The sequence below is a fragment of the Hyla sarda genome, chromosome 6 (assembly GCF_029499605.1).
Source record: "Hyla sarda isolate aHylSar1 chromosome 6, aHylSar1.hap1, whole genome shotgun sequence".
Classification (NCBI taxonomy): domain Eukaryota; kingdom Metazoa; phylum Chordata; class Amphibia; order Anura; family Hylidae; genus Hyla; species Hyla sarda.
The window spans coordinates 39,826,531-39,846,788 of NC_079194.1; the positions used below are offsets into that span (position 1 = coordinate 39,826,531).

General features: G+C 43.5%; 1 protein-coding gene across 3 annotated transcripts in view; it reads left to right on the plus strand.

Moving 5' to 3' along the window:
* Positions 1-20,258, plus strand: part of KCNT2 (potassium sodium-activated channel subfamily T member 2) — an 814,344-nt gene that overhangs the window by 675,401 nt on the left and 118,685 nt on the right. For all 3 annotated transcript variants that reach the window (XM_056523545.1, XM_056523546.1, XM_056523547.1), the window contains 2 exons: positions 8,622-8,723; positions 16,983-17,066. In XM_056523545.1, the coding sequence (XP_056379520.1) occupies positions 8,622-8,723; positions 16,983-17,066 (186 nt within the window). The remainder of the gene's footprint in view (positions 1-8,621; positions 8,724-16,982; positions 17,067-20,258) is intronic.

The following is a 20,258-nucleotide window of genomic DNA, read 5'->3' on the forward strand; positions in this document are numbered from 1 at the left end:
CCTATTGACCTCTTGCTACGTCCTGACTACGCAACCATGCCGCTCTCCCTGACCTTCTGCTATCCAGACTACGAGCTGCCTTATTCCTCCTGTGCCTCGCATCTCCTCAGCTGCCTGTGTGGTTGAGCCGTACCAGGGGTACCTGGGTGCCGCCTGCCACAGCAAGTCCATCCCGCTTTGCGGCGGGCTCTGGTGAAAACCAGCTGCACCTTAGACTCCGCTCCCTCTTGCGGTCCGCGTCATCTGCCACACAGGTCCAGCGGATCCACATGCACGAGGGGCTTCCTGTCTTCTGAAACGTATGTGTTACAGTAAGATCCGGCCATGGATCCCGCTGAGATACACTTGCATGAATTCGCGCATCTTCCCTCCGTTGTGGTACGTCAGACACAACAGTTGTCCCAACAGGCGCAGAAACTTTCTCAACTTTCAGCTATGATGCAACAACTTTTGGCCTTGCAACAGCAGCAGGTATCGCAACCTTTCCCACTCCCACCACCAGATCCTGCAGTGTCTTCTGGCTCCCAGCTATGCCTGCCTTTACCTTCCAAGTATGATGGGGATTCCAAGTCATGCCAAGGCTTTGTTACAGAGTGCTCCATGCACTTGGAGCTCATGTCTCAACTGTTTCCGTCAGAACGTGCGAAGGTAGCCTTTGTCATTAGCCTACTACCTGGAAAAGCCCTGTCCTGGGCTACACCCCTTTGGGACCATGGGGATCCAGTAACCTCCAACTTAACGGCTTTCTGTCAGAGTTTTGCTGTGTCTTTGAGTAACCCGCACGTGCCTCTTCTGCTGAGTTGGCTTTGCTGAACCTATGTCAAGGAAATTCTTCCATTGGTGACTACGCGGTTCAATTACACATTCTAGCCTTAGAGCTGGCATGGAATAATGAGGCCTTGTGTGCCACATTCAAAAAAGGACTAGCTAGTAGGATTGAAGATGCCCTTGCTGCACGTGATCCTCCTTCTTCTCTGACTGAAATTATCCACCTTGCCACACATATTGATATGTGTTTTGCTGAGAGGCAGGAAATGCACTTTGAAATGGCACCTGCCCGGACACGGAGATATCCTCCCCTGGCACTCTTGTTTCAACGTTCACCTCTACAATTTCCTGCGCCTCATGCCAAAGAGGCTATGCAAGTGGGTCATTCCCGTCTTACGCAACAGGAGAGATCACGATGACGCAGTGAGAATTTGTGCTTGTATTGTGCTAGACCTTAACACTTCCTCAAAGACTGTTCTGTTCATCCACAGTATCCGGGAAAACGCTTGCATCTAGAACACGTAGGAGAGGTGTCCCTAGGTGTGAATACCACCTCTCCTCACTTAACTATTTCAGTAAAAGTCTTCACTTCTGCCAAGTTTTCCTTCAAAGCTACAGCGTTTTTGGATTCAGGATCAGCAGGTGACTTTATTGATGCGGGTTTAGTCCACAAGTATCATTTTCCTGTAACTCACCTTGCCAAGCCCTTGTTCATCTCCTCTGTTAATGGACAAAATCTAAACTGTAATGTTCAATTCCGTACTGAATCTCTTGTCATGCAAGTGGGAGTATTGCATAAAGAAAAGATTGAATTCTATATTCTGCCACATTGTACTTCAGAGATTCTTCTTGGCCTTTCTTTGCTGCAACGCCATTCTCCGCAACTGGATTGGAGAACTGGAGAAATTATTCGCTGGGGACAATCCTGTCAAAATCTCTGCCTCCAATTAGTTCAGTCTAAAATTGTTTCTCGTCCTGCTCCTTTGCCTGGTCTACCACCACCTTACCAAGATTTCTCTGACGTTTTCTGCAAGAAATAGGCTGAGTCTCTGCCTCCACATCGTCCTTATGATTGCCGTACTGATCTTCTGCCTGGTACCACTCCTCCTCGTGAGAGGATATACCCTCTATCGGTTCCTGAGACCAAAGCCATGGCTGAGTATATCCAGGAGAATTTCCAAAAGGGATTTATCCATAAATCCTCTTCTCTTGCTTGAGCTGGTTTATTCTCTGTAGGGAAGAATGATGGCTCACTCCGTCCATGCATTGATTACAGGGGACTTAACAAAATCATGGTCAAGAACCATTACCCTGCCGCAGCAAGTCCATCCTGCTTTGCCGCAGGCTCTGGTGAAAACAAGTGGCACCTTAGACTCTGCTCCCTGGTACCATCCGTGTCATCTGCCACACAGGATCCTCATCCACCAGGGTTCCTGTCTTCTGAAACGTGAGTGTTACATAAAGTTAGTGACACATCTAAAGGTGCAGGTGAAGAGAAGCTTTAAGGAGCCTGAGAGGTGCTGGATTTGTTACAGAAATCACCGGAAGAAAGTCCTCAGAAGTAGAATTCGGAGAAGAGTCCGTCTCAAGGAGAAAATGGACAGGTGCATTAAAGGAAAGCCTCCTGAAATTTTGAAGATTGTCTTAGAAGTCCTGCAAATGGGTGATACAGGCTTGGTTGGCCAGCAGCAAAGTTTGGGCGGTGGTCATACAGTTGACAAAAGAAGACAAAGGCCTGGAGAATCTGCCTTGTCCACCCCTAGTTTCCAGAGCACTATGCAGACCAAGATTAGGAACCTAGGTTTGGAAAAGTGTGACATGAATGGAGCCTTCTATAAGGCATTTGTCAAAGGTGACCAAAAGGCTTGTGCCCGGTGGCTGGTGGCAGTGCGAATAAAAAAAGGGTGCGCCATTGAAGTGGTGCATATAGAATCAGCTGAAGAAGAAAGCCAAGTGCCTCAAAACCTGTTGGATGAAGTTGATCAAGTAAAAGAAAGGCAGTTGGACACTGTCTTTTGAAGTCAAGTGCTTCTTCCCAGTGGTCTGAGCAGAGGGGGGAATACGTGACATTGAGGCAGGTTTGAAGGCAATGAAAGGGTGTTTTTCCCAGTCCTTTATCCTAGGTGAGCTAGCAGAGACTCTCATCAGGTCCCTAATAATGAGGTCAGCAGAGGTGTGGGAAGTCTGTATGTAGGGAAAGGAAAGAGTCTTGGGCTCTGCCCAGAAAACAGCAAGGTCACTGTAAAGGGGAGAGGCAGGGGTCTTTGTGAGGAGCACACAGCCAAGTGCTGTGAGTGACCCCCCACCAGTGAAGTGGACAGACAAGGAGTTTTAGCACATAAAGGAAGAGGCCTTTTTATTTTTCCATATGAAGACAAATTTTTTGCACTGTGTGAAGTTTTGATCGAACTTTTTGATCACTTTATACATATATATATATATATATATATATATATATATATATATATATATATGTATATATATATATATATATATATATATATATATAGTATAAAAAGTGACCAAAAATATGCTGTTTTGGACTTTGGATTTTTTTTTACGTGTACACCATTAAACATTTAAGTTCATACCTTTATGCACGCTGTGATACCACATATGTTTATTTTTATTTACACATTTTTTTTGTTTGTTTTTTAAATGAGAAAAGGGGGTGATTTGAACTTTTATTAGGGAAAGGGTTAAATCACATTTATTAACTTTTATTTTTTTTTACACTTTTGTTATTCAATGCTATAACCCCATAGGGGACTATAACATTGCATTCACTGATCTCTTCCACTGATCACTGCCATGCAATAGCATGGCATTGATCAGTGTTATCACCACTCGACTGCTCCTGCCTTGATCTCAGGCACAGAGCAGTCATTCGGCGATAGACCAGTGAGGAGGCAGGTAGGGATCCTCCTTGCATCCTGAAAGGTATTCGGGATGCCACAATTTCACCACGGCGGTCCTGAACAGCAACACTGAGCTTAAAGGGTTAATGCTGGACATCAGCCCGATCAGATATCCGGTATTAGCCATAGGTCCCGGTTGCTTATAGCAACTGGGACCCACCGGGTATAATGCACACTCACCTACTTAGGACGTGTCATACCTCGGGAGCCGCAAATGGACGTGAATGTACATCCATTTGCGGCAAGGGGTTAATTATCTGACAAGTCCTATTTAACTGGCAGTCTAACTTTACAGTTTTCACTGACTTTGCAAAAATGGTATGCGATTCCAAAGTGACTGAAACCCTCCAGCAGCAGGTTGTCCAGATGAAGGCTAAAAGGGTGACCCTATCAGCCATAGCAAGAGAAGTTGGTCGTTCCAAGTCTGTGATTTCTAGAATATCATAAACTCATTCAAGTCTCCCAAGAAGGCTGGTCCCCCTTGAAAGACAAATGCAAGAGAGGACAGGATAATGGGAAGAATCTCCATGTATAATATTTTCAACACTGCAGCTGGAATTGCTCACCAGTTCAGAACTGAACAGGATAAGGCTCTGTTTCACAGTGTCTCGACGTTTATGAGCATTTGGACTGAAAGCCCACTCTGCATTGATCAAACCTCTCATTAGCAGAAAGAATCAAAAGGCTGGACTTACCTTTGCTGAGGAGCATGTTGACTGGACAAAGGTGAAGTGTCCAGAGATCATTTTAGTGATGAAAGAAAGTGTGGTATCCCGGCACCGTATTTCATACAGTGCCTTAGTTATTAGTCCCCAAAGTTAGAGTCCCTAGGAATGTCAGGGTTCGCTTCCCTAATTAACCCCTTAGGCACCCCTTAGTAACTTAATATTTCTAAATATTATCTATATAAATATATGTATATTGTGTTAATCACTTGTTTTAGCGTCGCAGGACCTGCGGGTCATGTGACACAGTTCAGACCTCTATGGTTTGCTAAAGGACCTTTGGTGGTTCTAGTCAGGTGATCACCCACAATCCTTTGTAAAGGTGAGTGACAACTGATATGGACCAATCCAAAACGGCCAGCCCCTGCCCATATAAGGGAGCTGCGCCATTTTGTCGCTCTCTTGGGTTGCTGACTCTGAACGAGGTAGGACCTTTGCAGCTTTCAAGACAATTACTAGGCCTAGGCCTGCGCTAGAGACAGATAGTTCTTACAATTCCCCGCTATCTCCGCAAGATCTCTGGACCTAACCCAGCCCCCAAATCCAGCGGATCTATGCAAATACAATCCTCCTAATATTAAGAGAAATTTCTGGTCCTAAGAAACTGTCAGTCATTGCTGTGCTGTCTATCTGGATTGTTACCAATACTGCATGTACAGAAAATCTTCAGTAAAGATTCCTGCAAGTTTTAAGTTCAGCACTGCTGTGGACAATCTATTTGACGCCAGGGTGAGGGTTTTAACCCTCACCCTGGCGTCACGAGTGACAAGGGTTAAATTAACCCCTCATATACTACAGCAGCATCCCAACTACCCTACAAACCACCAGACTACCACACAAGTTTAATTTATTTGGACCCAAAGGGGGAGATTTATCAAAACCTTTGTAAAGGAAAAGTTGACCAGTTGCGCATAGCAACCAACCAGATCACTTTTTTCCTTTTTCACAGGCCCTTTTTAAAATAAAAGAAGGGATCTAATTGGTTGCTATGGGCAACTAGTCAACTTTTCCTGTACACAGGTTTTGATAAATCTCCCTCATAGTGTGTAAAGAAGTCAGTGACTTGTGGAGGAGGAAGTGTCATGGTTTGGGGAATGTTTTCTGCAGCAGGAGTTGGACCTCTCTTACAGCTACATGGCAGAGTGAATGCAAATGTGTATCAGAACCTTCTTCAACAACACATGGTTCATCACTCGATCTGCAGCAATTTGCATGCAGGACAATGCCCCCTGTCATATAGAAAAACAGGTAAAGCAGTTCCTTGAAACTGAAAACATTGAAATAATGAAATGGACGCCCAGAGTCTTGATCTAAACCCAATAGAAAATCCTTGGTGACAAAGTTATGCCCAAGAAACCCAGAACAGTCAAAGAACTGGAATCACACCAGAGCAGTGTGAGAGGCTAGTGTTGTCCTGTGGGGGGCGCAGATGAGGTGAAGTCATTCAAAGCAAAGACCTGTACACTTCCTATTGACTGGTGACTCTTGTAACCTCCAGAAAATTTACTTACAATGTTTCTATGTGCTACAGTCATTACTGTTCTCTAATTATGATTATCACGTTTAAAAAAAAAATAAGGTTTTATGTTGATATTTAAAAAAAAAAAAAAAAAAAAAAAAAACTGTTCTAATGGCATGGTGTGCAGCAAGTGTTCATGAATTGTTCTCTAATTTTGATCTCCACTGTGTGTATATATCAGTGATCTGTGGCCAATGCCTTGTGGCGAGACAGACCAGGAACTGTTGGTGCTCATAGGACCCCTCACAGTCTGGGGGATCAGGGCAGAGCAGTATAGTTTGAAGTAAATATAAGGGTAGGGTCATAGAAGCCATATTTCGGTACACATTGGGCCTAATTTACTAAGAGTGTTGGGTTTTTTCTAGTGGGAAATGTTGCTTCAGACTTGCAGGATTCCTCTCTCTTTACTATGGGGGAAAAGTCAGAAAAATTTTCTGATGGGCCTTTCCTAGGTGGAAATTTCCAGCCATTTATCCACAGGATTTTCTGTGAATTCAAGAGTAAATAGGTTGGGTTGTGAAACCACACCCCTTTTTGGACCAACCACGTCCCCTTTGTGACAGACCATGCCCCTTTTTTGTTTTTCATGGTGCAATGTCGGCTTTGTCGGATCTTTCTTGTGCACAGTATCGCACACTGGCGCAGACTGACCAGACATGTCGCAGACACTCTGGGTGGCTTTGTAAGAAGCATTTCAAGGTCCTGGAGTGGCCTAGCCAGTCTTCAGATCTCAACCCCATAGAAAACATTTGGAGGAAGTTGAAAGTCTGTGTTGCCCAGCAACAGCCCCAATACATCACTGCTCTAGAGGAGATCTGCATGGAGGAATGGGCCAAAATACCAGCAACAGTGTGTGAAAACCTTGTGAAGACCTACAGAAAACGTTTGACCTCTGTCATTGCCAACAAAGGGTATATAACAAAGTATTGAGATGAACTTTTGTTATTGACCAAATACTTATTTTAAACCATAATTTGCAAATAAATTATTTAAAAATCAGACAGTGTGATTTTATGGATTTTTTTTCTCATTATGTCTCTCATAGTTGAGGTATACCTATGATGAACATGATAGGCCTTTCTTATCTTTTTAAGTGGGAGAACTTGCACAATTGGTGGCTGACTAAATACTTTTTTGCCCCATTTTATACAATAAACAACTTGCAAAGTCATAGCATCCAGAAGCTCAAAGGGGTTATCCACCATAAGGTGATTTTAGTATGTACCTGACAGTAATGGGCATGCTAAGGAAGGATCCATGTTTGTCTTGGAGCTAAACGGCTGTGTTCTGAGTCAACTAAAATCCTGTTGCTATCTTTTTGTGAACTATCTATTTCCTAATGGAGTTCCCTCCCTCCAACTACAAGTCCCATAATTCTTGTTTGTTAGTGTGAGGTCACTTTTCTCCCTCTCATACATCAGCCACCCCACCCATTGAAAAACACCTATGCTCCCTCCTTACAATAGACCAGTGTTTTCTCAAGGGTGTCTCAAGCTGTCGCAAAACTACAATTCACTGCAGAATGATCTCCCACCCAGCATTCACTCCACCCATTGAAGCAGACAGGCTCCCTTTCATCACCTGACTATTGATGGCCACACTGCAACCTAGGAAAACATGGGAACCTGGTAAAAGAAGACAACAGTCATTTTGTATGCTGTTAAACAAAAACATTGAGGCAAAAATCACAGAAGAATTGCGAGATCACCATGAAACACAGGTACAGACACTATATTATGAACTACACAAACTTTACAGCCCCTGGAGCATAGTCAAATAAAATAAAATTAAAAATCCTGGAATATTCCTTTAAAATCACATCAAAACAGAGCATCATAATGTATATATGAAACATGACAAACAAGTGAATATGAAAAAGTGGATCACATATCTATGGGGGGGGGGATATAAAGTAGGGGGAGACTATGTTACATTGCAGACCATGATGGGACAATTTGAGGTAAGGAGGTTTGTCGAAAAGAAAGCCAGGATGACCACATGTATAACCTCTTGTTAAATGTACTTAATCCTGGGTGCATTCTACTAAATATATTAATCAATAGAAAGAAAGGACGTTCTCCAGCTCATTACAGATAAATGTGCCATCTTTATTAAACTTCGTAGCTACATGGATCACAGGCAAGACAGGATGTGGCGTGTTTCGGCCAGGTGCTGGCTTTACTAGAACCTGGCCGAAACGCGTCACATTCTGTCTTGTCTGTGATCCATGTAGCTACAAAGTTTAATAAAGATGGCACATTGATCTGTAACGAGCTGGAGAATATCCTTTATTTCTATTGCTTACAAAGTTTGCGTGAGTTTGTGCCCTACTCTGTGCTCGACTAACGGGGCTTGGAGCGAGCTGGTACAGCATTTCTCTTTGCAAATATATTAATGTATTGCATATATTTTCTAACATTATGTCAAAAATGTTCCGGGATTTTTCTGCTAAAAATGAGCAGGGTTTCAGAGATGTTCTATTCTCCCTGCTCTTCCTAGTATACCTGTCAGCAGAATACAGTATATCACTAGATGACAACAGCTGCTACATCCAACATTAGACCCCAAGCCTCATCCAAGCTAAATGTCATAAAATATAAGTGAGCAAATGGATGGATCCCACAATAATGTCATGTTGATAGTTTTTAACCTTTCTTTTTTTGTTTTTGTTTCTGTTTTGTTTTTTTCCAGAAGGAACGAGAACGTGGATCTAATCTGGCATTCATGTTTCGCCTTCCTTTTGCTGCTGGAAGAGTCTTCAGTATCAGCATGTTAGATACATTGCTATATCAGGTATTTCAGGAGGATGCCGGGAAAATCTAATATATTTAAAAAATTTGTATTTTGTGAAAATAAGACTGTTAATATCTGCATACTAAAAAATGATGTTCCGAAAGCGTCTCGATATTTTGAGGGTCATGTACTATGTGCCCCACATAATCCATCACAAATCGTCCTTAAAGAAACATATGAGGAGGGTCTGCCCCAGAACACCCCTCCATATTCCAGCCTCCTTCATGTGCAGAAATTTTGATATTTGAGCAAAATTACCATTTTTGCACAAAAAAAAGTGCTACCATGGTTGGTGTGCTAGTGCATGACCCAATTTATCTTTAAAATGTGCAGAAAACTAAACTATAGTAAACAGCAAAAAAGTTTACTTGAGGTAGGGCAAAAAACATGATGAACCTGCTCTAGCAAGAAAATAGAATTATAGCTTCATGTGATTTTTGGTGTTTTTCTTGGCAGGAATAGCAATTTTGCCATCAAAACCACCACAACTTCAATGAAAACTTAAAGGGGTACTCCAGTGAAAACCTTTTTTCTTTTAAATCAACTGGTGGCAGAAAGTTAAAGAGTACCTGTCATCAACTAAACTTTCCCTGATCCCCCTCCCCATCTGTCCCTTACTCTAACTATGCCTATCCCTGTGTTTATTGAACTTTAAAACGCTGTGGAAATACCTTTTTTTATCCCTCTTCATTAGCTCAGGAGCACTGTCCTTCTGAGGGGTGGAAGAAGGCGGGTGCCGGCAGGCGTGATGTCACATGAAGCCTGGTCGGGACTCTGCTTCTGCCAGTCTTCCTGTATGCTGCTCTCCCTCTGCAGCAGTGTTTCCCAACCAGGGTACCTCTAGCTGTTGCAAAACTACAACTCCCAGCATGCCAAGACAGCCAACAGCTGTCCGGGCATGCTGAGAGTTGTAGTTTTGCAACAGCTGGAGGCACCTTGGTTGGGAAACACTGCAGTCTGCAGTGTGCATACAGACTAAGTACAGGGGAGGGACGGCAGCCTCTGTCTCTCTCTCTCTCTCCTGTGTCAATGCTGAGAACCAGGGGCGGTGGGAGCAATTACAGAGGCAGTAATTAAGATGAATGTCAGGGGAGGGGGGGGCCACAGAGCAGGGAGTGCTGTGAGATAATACAATGTATAAGATAACGTGTGGTGAGGGGCATGGAGAACACAGAGCAGGGGAGAGGGGGAGGTGACTGGCCTCTTTTATATGAGAGGCATGTGCAGGCTTGTAGCTCACAGTGCTGCTCCAGGCTGGGAGCGAGTCCTGAGCTGAGAGTACTGAACTTCCTGTGGAGGGACCAGAGCCCTTTCAGCATTAGTCCTAAAAGCTGTACACTTACTATGAAAAGCATAGGAAGCTGCCTGCAGACCAGGCATAGAAGAGAGACCCCTAGTGGCCAAAAGTATAAAATGAAAAAACTGGTATAAATATTAATATTTTTTAATGAAAATATTATAACAATATGTCTTCATTAATGATTATGAACAACATATTAAAAGTTTTTATTGATGACAGGTACTCTTTAACCCCTTAAGGACCGGAGGTTTTTCCGTTTTTGCATTTTCGTTTTTTGCTCCTTGCCTTTAAAAAATCATAACTCTTTCAAATTTACACCTAAAAATCCATATGATGGCTTATTTTTTGCGCCACCAATTCTACTTTGTAATGACGTCAGTAATTTTGCCCAAAAATCTATGGTGAAGCGGGAAAAAAAATTATTGTGCGACAAAATTGAAAAAAAAACGCTGTTTTGTAACTTTTGGGGGATTCCGTTTCTACGTAGTACATTTTTCGGTAAAAATGACACCTGATATGTATTCTGTAGGTCCATACGATTAAAATGATACCCTACTTATATAGGTTTGATTTTGTCGGACTTCTGGAAAAAATCATAACTACATGCAGGAAAATTAATACGTTTAAAATAGTCATCTTCTGACCCCTATAACTTTTTTATTTTTCCGTGTATGGGGCGGTATGAGGGCTCATTTTTTGCGCCGTGATCTGAAGTTTTTAATGGTACCATTTTTGCATTGATAGGACTTATTGATCACTTTTTATTCATTTTTAAATGATATAAAAAGTGACCAAAAATGCACTATTTTGGACTTTGGAATTTTTTTGCGCGCACGCCATTGACCGAGCGGTTTAATTAATGATATATTTTTATAATTCGGACATTTCCGCACGCGGTGATACCACATATGTTTATTTTTATTTTTATTTACACTGTGTTTTTTTTTATTGGAAAAGGGGGGTGATTCAAACTTTTAATAGGGGAGGAGTTAAATGATCTTTATTCACTTTTTTTTTTCACTTTTTTTTTTGCAGTGTTATAGGTCCCATAGGGACCTATAACACTGCACACACTGATCTTCTATGTTGATCACTGGTTTCTCATAAGAAACCAGTGATCAACGATTCTGCCGCATGACTGCTCATGCCTGGATCTCAGGCACTGAGCAGTCATTCGGCGATCGGACAGCGAGGAGGCAGGAAGGGGCCCTCCCGCTGTCCTGTCAGCTGTTCGGGATGCCGCGATTAGCCGCGGCTATCCCGAACAGCTCGACTGAGCTAGTCGGGAACTTTCACTTTCACTTTTAGCCGCGCCACGATCGGCACTGCGCGCTATTAGAGGCGGGTCCCGGCTTCACTATGAGGCCGGGCCCGCCATGATATGACGCGGGGTTACTGTGTAACCCCGCGTTATATCAGAAGAGCAGGACCAAGGACGTACCGGTACGTCCTTGGTCCTTAAGGGGTTAAACATATTTGTAAATTACTTCAATTAAAAAATCTTAATCTTTCCAGTACTTATTAACTGATGAATGCTACAGAGGAAATTCCTTTCTTTTTGGAACACTAGTGACATCATGAACACAGTGCTCTCTGCTGACATCTCTGTCCATTTTAGCAACCATGCATAGCAGATGCATAGCAGATGTATGCTAAGTGCAGCATGATGGCTCAGTGGTTAGCACTGCTGCCTTGCAGTGCTGGAGACATGGGTTCAAATCCCACTAAGGACAACAATAAATAAAGTGTTATTATTATAATAACGTCATCAGAGAGAACTGTGGTCATGATGTCATCAGAGCGCATTCCAAAAAGAAAATAATTTCCTCTGTAGTATTCAGCAGCTAATAACTACAGGAAGGATTAAGATTTTTTAATAGAAGTAATTTACAAATATGTTTAACTTTCTGCCACCAGTTGATTTAAAAGAAAAAAGGTTTTCACCGGAGTACCCCTTTAATGCACTCTTTTTTAAGGGCCGTCGTGGCTAGGGCTTGTGATTTACTGGTACAGCAATTGGACACTGTACCAGGGCTTGCCGATGTTTAAGGGTTGTGTTAAACGGAGCACATGCTCAGGGTATTTCATGCTGCAAATGCACCGATGGTAGTCAAACTAGCGAGCTCCCTGCTGCAGCTGGGTAGCCCTGTGTGTCCGCTCGTGGCAGCGGATTTCCCGCTGCCCATCTGCTACAAGCAAGCACTGTGTCTACAGCGGGAGTAGACGCTAAGAGTAGACACACCGAGCTGCCAAGCAGTAGGGATCTCACTCTTGTGACTATCATTGGTGCATCCACAGCGTGAAATATGCTGCGGATGCGCTCTGTGTGACTCAACCCTTAAAGTGCAAGTCATGGTGCAGCCCAGCACTTTTATGTGAATCCCAAGAGCTAGCCACAGCTGGAAGATCCACCAAGAATTGTCGGGATCCATTAGAATAATAGTTTTCCATACCTGTTAAGCATGCCTGATTCATGGATTTGCAATTTATTATGCTTTTTTTCAAGCACTTTTTGTGCAATTTGATGATTATGTATTTGACAATGTTTTTTTAAAGCAATAAGCAGGGGTGTAGCTATAGAGATAGCAGTCGCACCAGGGCCCTGGTGTCTGAGGGGGCCCAAATGCGCATCTACTCCATAAAAGACCAGTATCTTAATTGTCCCATGGGGCCCTGTTGCAGATTTTGCATCATGGCCCAAAAACTACAAGTTGTGCCTCTGACAATGAGGTATGGTTGTTGATGTTAAAAAAAAAAAAAAAAAAAAAACTTTTTACAACAATTGTTAAAAAAGCTGCACTTGACTCTTGATTTCTGTGACAAATTTCACAGAAGACTTCCACTGTAATTTACTGCCTGTTGATTAGAATGGGATTCCACAGTTCCATTTAGACAGCAGAATTTCTGCATGGGGAACATATGGTGTGGAAATTCTAATTCCTGCCTCCACTTGAAGAATTGATGTATTGATTCTTTTAGCGGAATCCACTCGGAAATGCATTGCTGTCTATGGAGATTATACATTTCCAAGGGGTCCTAGCACCGACATCTTCTGCTAATGCCTGCTGTCTGGGGAATGTCCACTGGAAATTTTACGGTCAGACATTTGGCAAAAATTCCGCTATGTAAACATGGGCTTATGGTCTATTCTCACAGGGAATTCCGCCTCAAATTAAAGCACATAGACTTCTATGGGATTCCAAGCTCTGATTCACACTTCCGAAATTCCACTTGAGGAATTCCGCAAGCGGAATTTCAGAAGTGTGAATGGGAGTGTGGAATCCCATAGAAGTCTATGGGCTTTAATTTGAGGTGGAATTCCGCAATCGTGACATAGTGTTAAGAAATCATGTTTTTTTTGTTTGTTTTTTTTAACTATTGGCCTTATACCACTGAGATGTCGAACTAAAAGGGACTGTATGAAAAAGACACATCTGTACTTATCTTAGCCACAACCATGGCAGGGGAATTGGTATTGCTATGCAAAGTAAGGAAAAGAAACGGAGATCATACCACGTTGAGATGCCTTCATTTTCTGTATGTCTTAGTGATTCTGCTTAAAGGGGTACTCCGGTGGTCAACATGTTTTTCCGTTTTTGACTTACCCTATTTGTTTTGTTTCATTTCTATTCTTGTTGTTCAGCCTACTCTATTTCCGGTCTTTGTTGTCTTTTTATCCCCCACTTTGTTTTCCTATGTTTGCTTCTATTTCCTGTTTCTTGCTGTGCTGAAAACTACAAATCCCAGCATGCCACATGCCTTGCTGTTTTGGGGCGGCTCCTTTTTTTTTTTGTTTGTTTGTTCCGCCCTTTACCCATCCTACTATTTTCCCGGGTCAGCCCCCTTATACACAGCACACTAATATAATCAGCCTTGGTTGAGACACACTGTAATACACACAAAAGGGACTACAACTCCCAGCAGGTGTCATTCAGGAGTCTTCAGTCTGTGGTATAACACCAGCATGCTGCCTCTGTAGTCTCATGGGGGTTGTAGTTCACCACACCTCTGTAGGGCATACACCAGTGTTTCCCAACCAGGGTGCCTCCAGGTGTTGCAAAACTACAATTCCCAGCATGACCTGACAGCCTTTGGGCATGCTAGGAGTTGTAGTTTTGCAACAGCTGGATGCACACTGGTTGGGAAACACTGGTGTAACATGATGTGTATTCTGAATAGGCTAGAACAGTGTTTCCCAACCAGTGTGCCTCCAGCTGTTGCAAATCAAAGTCTTTCAGGGCATGCTGGGAGTTGTAGTTTTGCAACAGCTGGAGGCACACTGGTTTGTAAACACTAGCATACACACAACTCCCAGCATGTGTCATTCAGGAGTCCCCCCTTCACATATAGAGATCATTCCCAGTATGAGATTTATTCCCCTGCAGTCCATACATCCCCAGCCCATGCACCTTCTCATCCTCCCCTTCAGATAACACTCATCTTCTCTGTGTTCCTTCTCCTGTGCAGACCTGCGTCCTTAGAATACAGAGTAGGGGGGAGGGGAGGTGAGGAGCTGTGTACTCAGCTGGATGAGATGAGGGGGCGTGGCTTATTCCTCTCATGCAGACAGAGAAAAAAAAAAAAAAAGCTGTGACATCTTGTCCACAACAGACTCAGAACTGTGGACAACAGTAAAAGAAAACCCTCTGAACTACAGAACTTCCTGCCAAACAAACAGGTAAGAAAAACACACACATGCTGCCAAAACATATAACACATGTATCTTGCAAAAAAACAAAACTTACAAAGAAGATGCCATATAGTCAAAAAAATTACCACCGGAGTACCCCTTTAAAGATTCTGCTGCACTAATATATCTATGGTTTGAATGGATCTTGTGTTGACACTGCGGAATTTCCGCAACATAACTTCCCCCGCCGAAAATATGAACATGTTTATTATTTCTGTGAAATTATGTATGAACTGCATTGCCATCAATGGTGATAGTGTGGGTCGGCCGAGGTCCAAGTGATGAATAATTTCTGCGGTGGCCTCCAAAATATTTCTGGACAGAGAATCCAGAGTGTGAACAAACCCTTATATGGAGCAGAAAGAGGATTTTCTTCTTCAAAATATCAGCAATTTTGTTTGCCATTTTCTCAGTGTGAACTTTACCATATGCAGGCCAGGTGCTAGTATAAGGCAGATGAAGCAGCTGCCTTAGGGTGCTGGTGGTGGGGGGGGGGGGGGGTGAGGAATCTGAATCCCCATCCACTGGCAGGCGATTCAGTTTAGAGGTAGCGACCCCCGAGAAGGTAAAATGAGTTGTGATGCGTACCATGTACACATCACCACTCTGTACTGTACAAGAGCAGGGAAGGTGAAGCCCTGCTCCTGTACTGTTCAAGGCACTGAGCCCCGTCGGCACGACATTCTGCTTGCCCTGCACGCCGTGCACAATGAGATGATTATCACGTGTGGTGTGCAGGGTTGGAACAGCAAAGTGTCGTGTCATGCAGGAGAAGTTGTGTAACAGCTGATAACGGAGGAAGAAGAGGCCCTGCAGAGGAACCATGGTAAAGTGAGTATTGAGAGGAGGGAAAGGAGGAGAATGCCTGCACTACCCACCTACCTGCACTACCTGCCTACCTGCACTACCCATCTACCTACACTACCCTCCTACCTGCCTACCTGCATTACCCATCTACCTACACTACCCTCCTACCTGCCTACCTGCACTACCCATCTACCTACACTACCCTCCTACCTGCACTACCCATTTACCTACACTACCTGCCTACCTGCACTACCCTTCTACATACACTACCTGCCTACCTGCACTACCCTTCTACCTACACTACCTGCACAACCTATCTACTTAAAGTACCTACCTACCAGGGGGCACTATCTATCTACCTACATACCTACTGACACTATCTACCTCGTGGGGACAATATCAATCTATCTACTGGGGGTCATACCCTACTCATCAGGGGGGGTTACCCAATCCCCTACCCATACCCCAACCCCCTCACCTTGTCACTCAAACTAGGATTAGAAAATGTTCTGGGAATGTACAGAGCCTAACATGTTTTTCTTACAGATCCTGTGGTGTCATGTCTGGGAGAAGTCTTCATGGCGGTCTGAGCAAGAAAAAGAAGAAAAGGAAAGAAAATGACACCACAAAGACAAAGTGGCCCCCATGTGAGTCATTACATGCAACTGCACTGTAATCTGTTATATGGTCTGCAGAGCCTGTGTAGAGCTGTGGTCAGTCCTATATGGGCTTTGAATGGGGGGGGGGATATTGTTTTGTGCACAGTGTCTTTTATTCAGTATCAGCATGATGGTATTATTTCAACACTATGTGGCGGTAATGTGCAGTCATGGTGTGGTGCAATTATTTGTCCCTGGTAAAGTGCTGACATTGGTCTCTGTATAGTGGTGATATTAGTCTGTGTACAATGTTTTTTATTTAGTATCAGTATGATGGCGGGGGCGGGGGGTCAAAAATCCTTGCATCGGCCCTTGCCATTTGCGTTAAAATATTCTGCCTTAGTAATCAAACCCATTTGGAAGTACAATAGAGGTTCAGCACAAAACAGAGCTGTAATACTGCTCGGTGCATTAGCTCTTTGTACAAATAGAATTACTCCTGTTTTTTTTAATAAACCCATTCAGTAAAAAGCTTGTCCTAATATTCGGTCTAAAATGCAAACACAACGGGCGGCAAACAAATGGGATTTCAATTGAACTCCTTTTATATTGTTATAAAACACAATACAGAACTGATTGTGGTCCCTGTAAGTTATGGTTACAACATAGACTACAGAATGTGAGGAATAATAAAGGGCTTTTTCTATTTACTTGTTTCCCCATATGATTTCAGTACATTAACTTGTTTTCATGTATATTGATAGGTGCATTAGAGCTTTTTGTTGCCTCGGGTAAACCATTGCTTTAAAGTTCACCATCACACGTTTGGCGCCCACGCACTAACATTTGCTTTCCTTTCACAGTCATTTGTGAAAGATTATATGATCTCCATCACACGACTGCTGCTAGGACTGGACACCACGCCGGGCTCCGGATTTCTTTGTTCTGTGAGTTCCGAATAATATGGCTAAAAGGCTATTACGGGATTATCTATAGTAGACTAGGGAAAAGGAAACAACAGGTTTGCTTTGTTCCAGGCAAATCTTCTCAGACTACTGTGTCTTATATAGAGAACTTGTTTTGAAGATTTTTTTTTTTTCAAACAACCGGAATTTTCGTGGGGGGAAGAAAGAATTTAATCTAATAAATGAAAAATAGTCTAAATGACTCAACAAAGCCAGAAACTGTCCTGCCTCTATTAACTCCCCTGAACGAGCCGGAATACTTGTCTTCTGTCCTTATTTTGTAATTAGAATTGTTTTCTTTCTCAGGTCCACAGGTCTCAGGTCCACAACTATTTATAAACCCATATTGTGCATACACAGTGATCAGCCATAACATGAAAACCTAATATTAGCCCAATATATCAAAAATAGATTGCCATATATACTCAAGTATTAGCCATTCCGAATATAAGCCGAGGCCCCTAATTTCACCCCAAAAACCTAGGAAAAGTTATTGACTCGACTATAAGCCTCGGGTGAGTAATACATCATCCCCCCTGTCATCATCCCCCCTGTCATCATCCAGACCCCCGTCATTAACACCCCCGTCATCATCACCCTGTCATTATCACCCCCCCTCATCATCACCCTGTCATAATCACCCCCGTCATCATCACTCTGTCATTCTCACCTTCGTCATCATCCCACCCCCTCATCATCACCGCCTGTCAATCCCTTCTCAGTGGTCTTCACCTTGCGGACCTCCAGATGTTGCAAAACTACAACTCCCAGCATGCCCGGACAGCCGATGGCGGGGAGTTGTAGTTTTGAAACATCTGGAGCTTTGCAGGTTAAAGACCACTGTGGCCTTCGTCATCATCCAGACCCCCCTTTTGTTTTCTACTCACCTCCCCTCGGTAGGAAGGAAGGGTGAGCTGGTCCGGCCCATCCATCTATGGCCATCTATGCTGCAGGGACCGTCCGGTAGGGAGGGTTAGTCGTTCCGGGCTTTCCATCTTCATCGGGAGGCCCTCTTCTCCGCTCCGGGCCGGCCCTGGACTAGTGACATTGTGTTGATGACGATGCGGAGGGACATCTGTGTGCAGCAGACGTCCGTGACGTCCCTGCGCGGGGTGTTGATGCAGCGTCACTAGTCCAGGGCCGGCCCGGAGCGGAGAAGATGGCCTCTCGGTGAAGATGGACAACCCAGAATGGCTAACCCTCCCCACCGGATGGTCCCTGCAGCATAGATGGCCGAAGATGGATGGGCCGGACTAGCTCACCCTTCCTTCCCACCGAGGGGAGGTGAGTAGAAAACAAAAGGGGGGTCTGGATGATGACGAAGGTCGCAGTGGTCTTCAACCTGCGGACCTGCAGATGTTTCAAAACTACAACTCCCAGCAAGCCCGGACAGCCGATGGGATTGGTAAGGGATTGACAGACGGAGATGGACGGCTCGGACCATCCCCTCACAGCTAAGCTAAAAACGTTTTTTTGTTCACTCGAGTATAAGCCGAAGGGGGCGCTTTCAGCACGAAAAATTGTGCTGAAAAACTTGGTTTATACTCGAGTATATACGGTATAAGAGCAGGGCCCTGACTCCCCATGTTTGATTTGATGGTTAATGTATATTTTATTAATGTATGATTTTTGTCTATAGATGTACCCTCAGAATTGTAAAGTGCTGCAAAATATCTTGTTGCTATAAGTATTATTATGATGATGATGATGATGATTATTATTATTATTATTATTATTATTATTATTACTGCATAGGTCCCACTTGTGCTTCATTCATTGAGGAATGATCTCTAGAAGACCACAGTAGGTTACCTGTGGTACCTGGCACCAAGACATTAGCAGCAACTTAAAGTGCTACTGTCATGATTTTTTGACCCCCCCCCCCCCCAACCTAAGACCAATATGTGGAAGATGAGGAGAATCTTAAAGGGGTACTCCGCTGGAGGCCATGGTAATGCATTTAGGCCATGAAGGCTCCTCACAGTAACAGAAAAATATGCCGCCTGGAGTTGTCATATAAGAAAATGGCACCTGGGACACTATGGAAAAAAATGTTTTACTGCTGGGTCAACAACCCAAATCAATGTAAGCTGAGCTGTATACCTGGAATGAAGATTGGAGTCCAGCAACAATACATTATCCCACCCTATGCCATAATCCCAGAGTAGGACTAGAGTGACATTCCCTTGTCATGAACTTTTATGGCATTGCCCATGGTGTCTCCAGACCAATCTTCAGCTATCATTGTGTCCAAGACAAAAGAAACCGCAAAGAACACACCTCCCAAGGAATCGGCAGGATCAAACAGGCGCTGGCACTCTTCTTAATACAAAGGAAGTTTATTACCCATAATGTAACGTTTTGCGGAACATCCACATCATCAGGTATCAAGACAAAAGTAGGGTCCATCACTGAAGAGGACATACCTCCATTCCAGTCTCCATTGTCATCTTTCTCTGCAACATGATAGCCTTAGAAAGAGATGTTGGGAGGTCAAGGAAACACCTGCAGCATTTTTTAGGACAAACTAGACTACTAAACAGCAGCCAAAGGTAACGCTTCATTAAGATTTCTACCATCTTACACATACTGAGCTTAGGTCAGGGAGGTTAAAAATCATGACAATTTGTCCTGTAAATTGTGAAGCTTGCATGAACTGTACTCATTGTTCCAGCTAATCCTACAGATAATCGATCAGATTATGATCTGGGGAATTTATGTCCAAGACACTTTCTTTATCTCTTTGTTATGTTCCTAATTTCTGACTAATTTTTGCAGTTTGGCCGGGGCATTATTTTGCTGAAAAAGGCCATTGAGGGGATGCCCACATGCCCATAAGGGCATGTGGGCATCCCCTCAATGGCCTTTTTCAGCAAAATAATGCCTCGGCCAAACTGCAAAAACTTTTGACCAATCTTCAACCAAAGGGGTCATTTTTTTCCAGGCCACTCCATGCTTTAGTACTTGGTGACAAATACAGCCATAACCATAACCCTATAACCAGTAAATTGGTTGTCCTTTCTTGAAGCACTTTTTGTACGAACCTCTACATACCAGGAATACCCAACGGTGCCTCCCAGAATTTGGGAAATTCTCTGGTCCAGTCATCTAGCCATCACAATTTAGTCCATGTCAAAGTTGCTCAGATCCTTATGCTTGTCTGTTTTCCTGCTT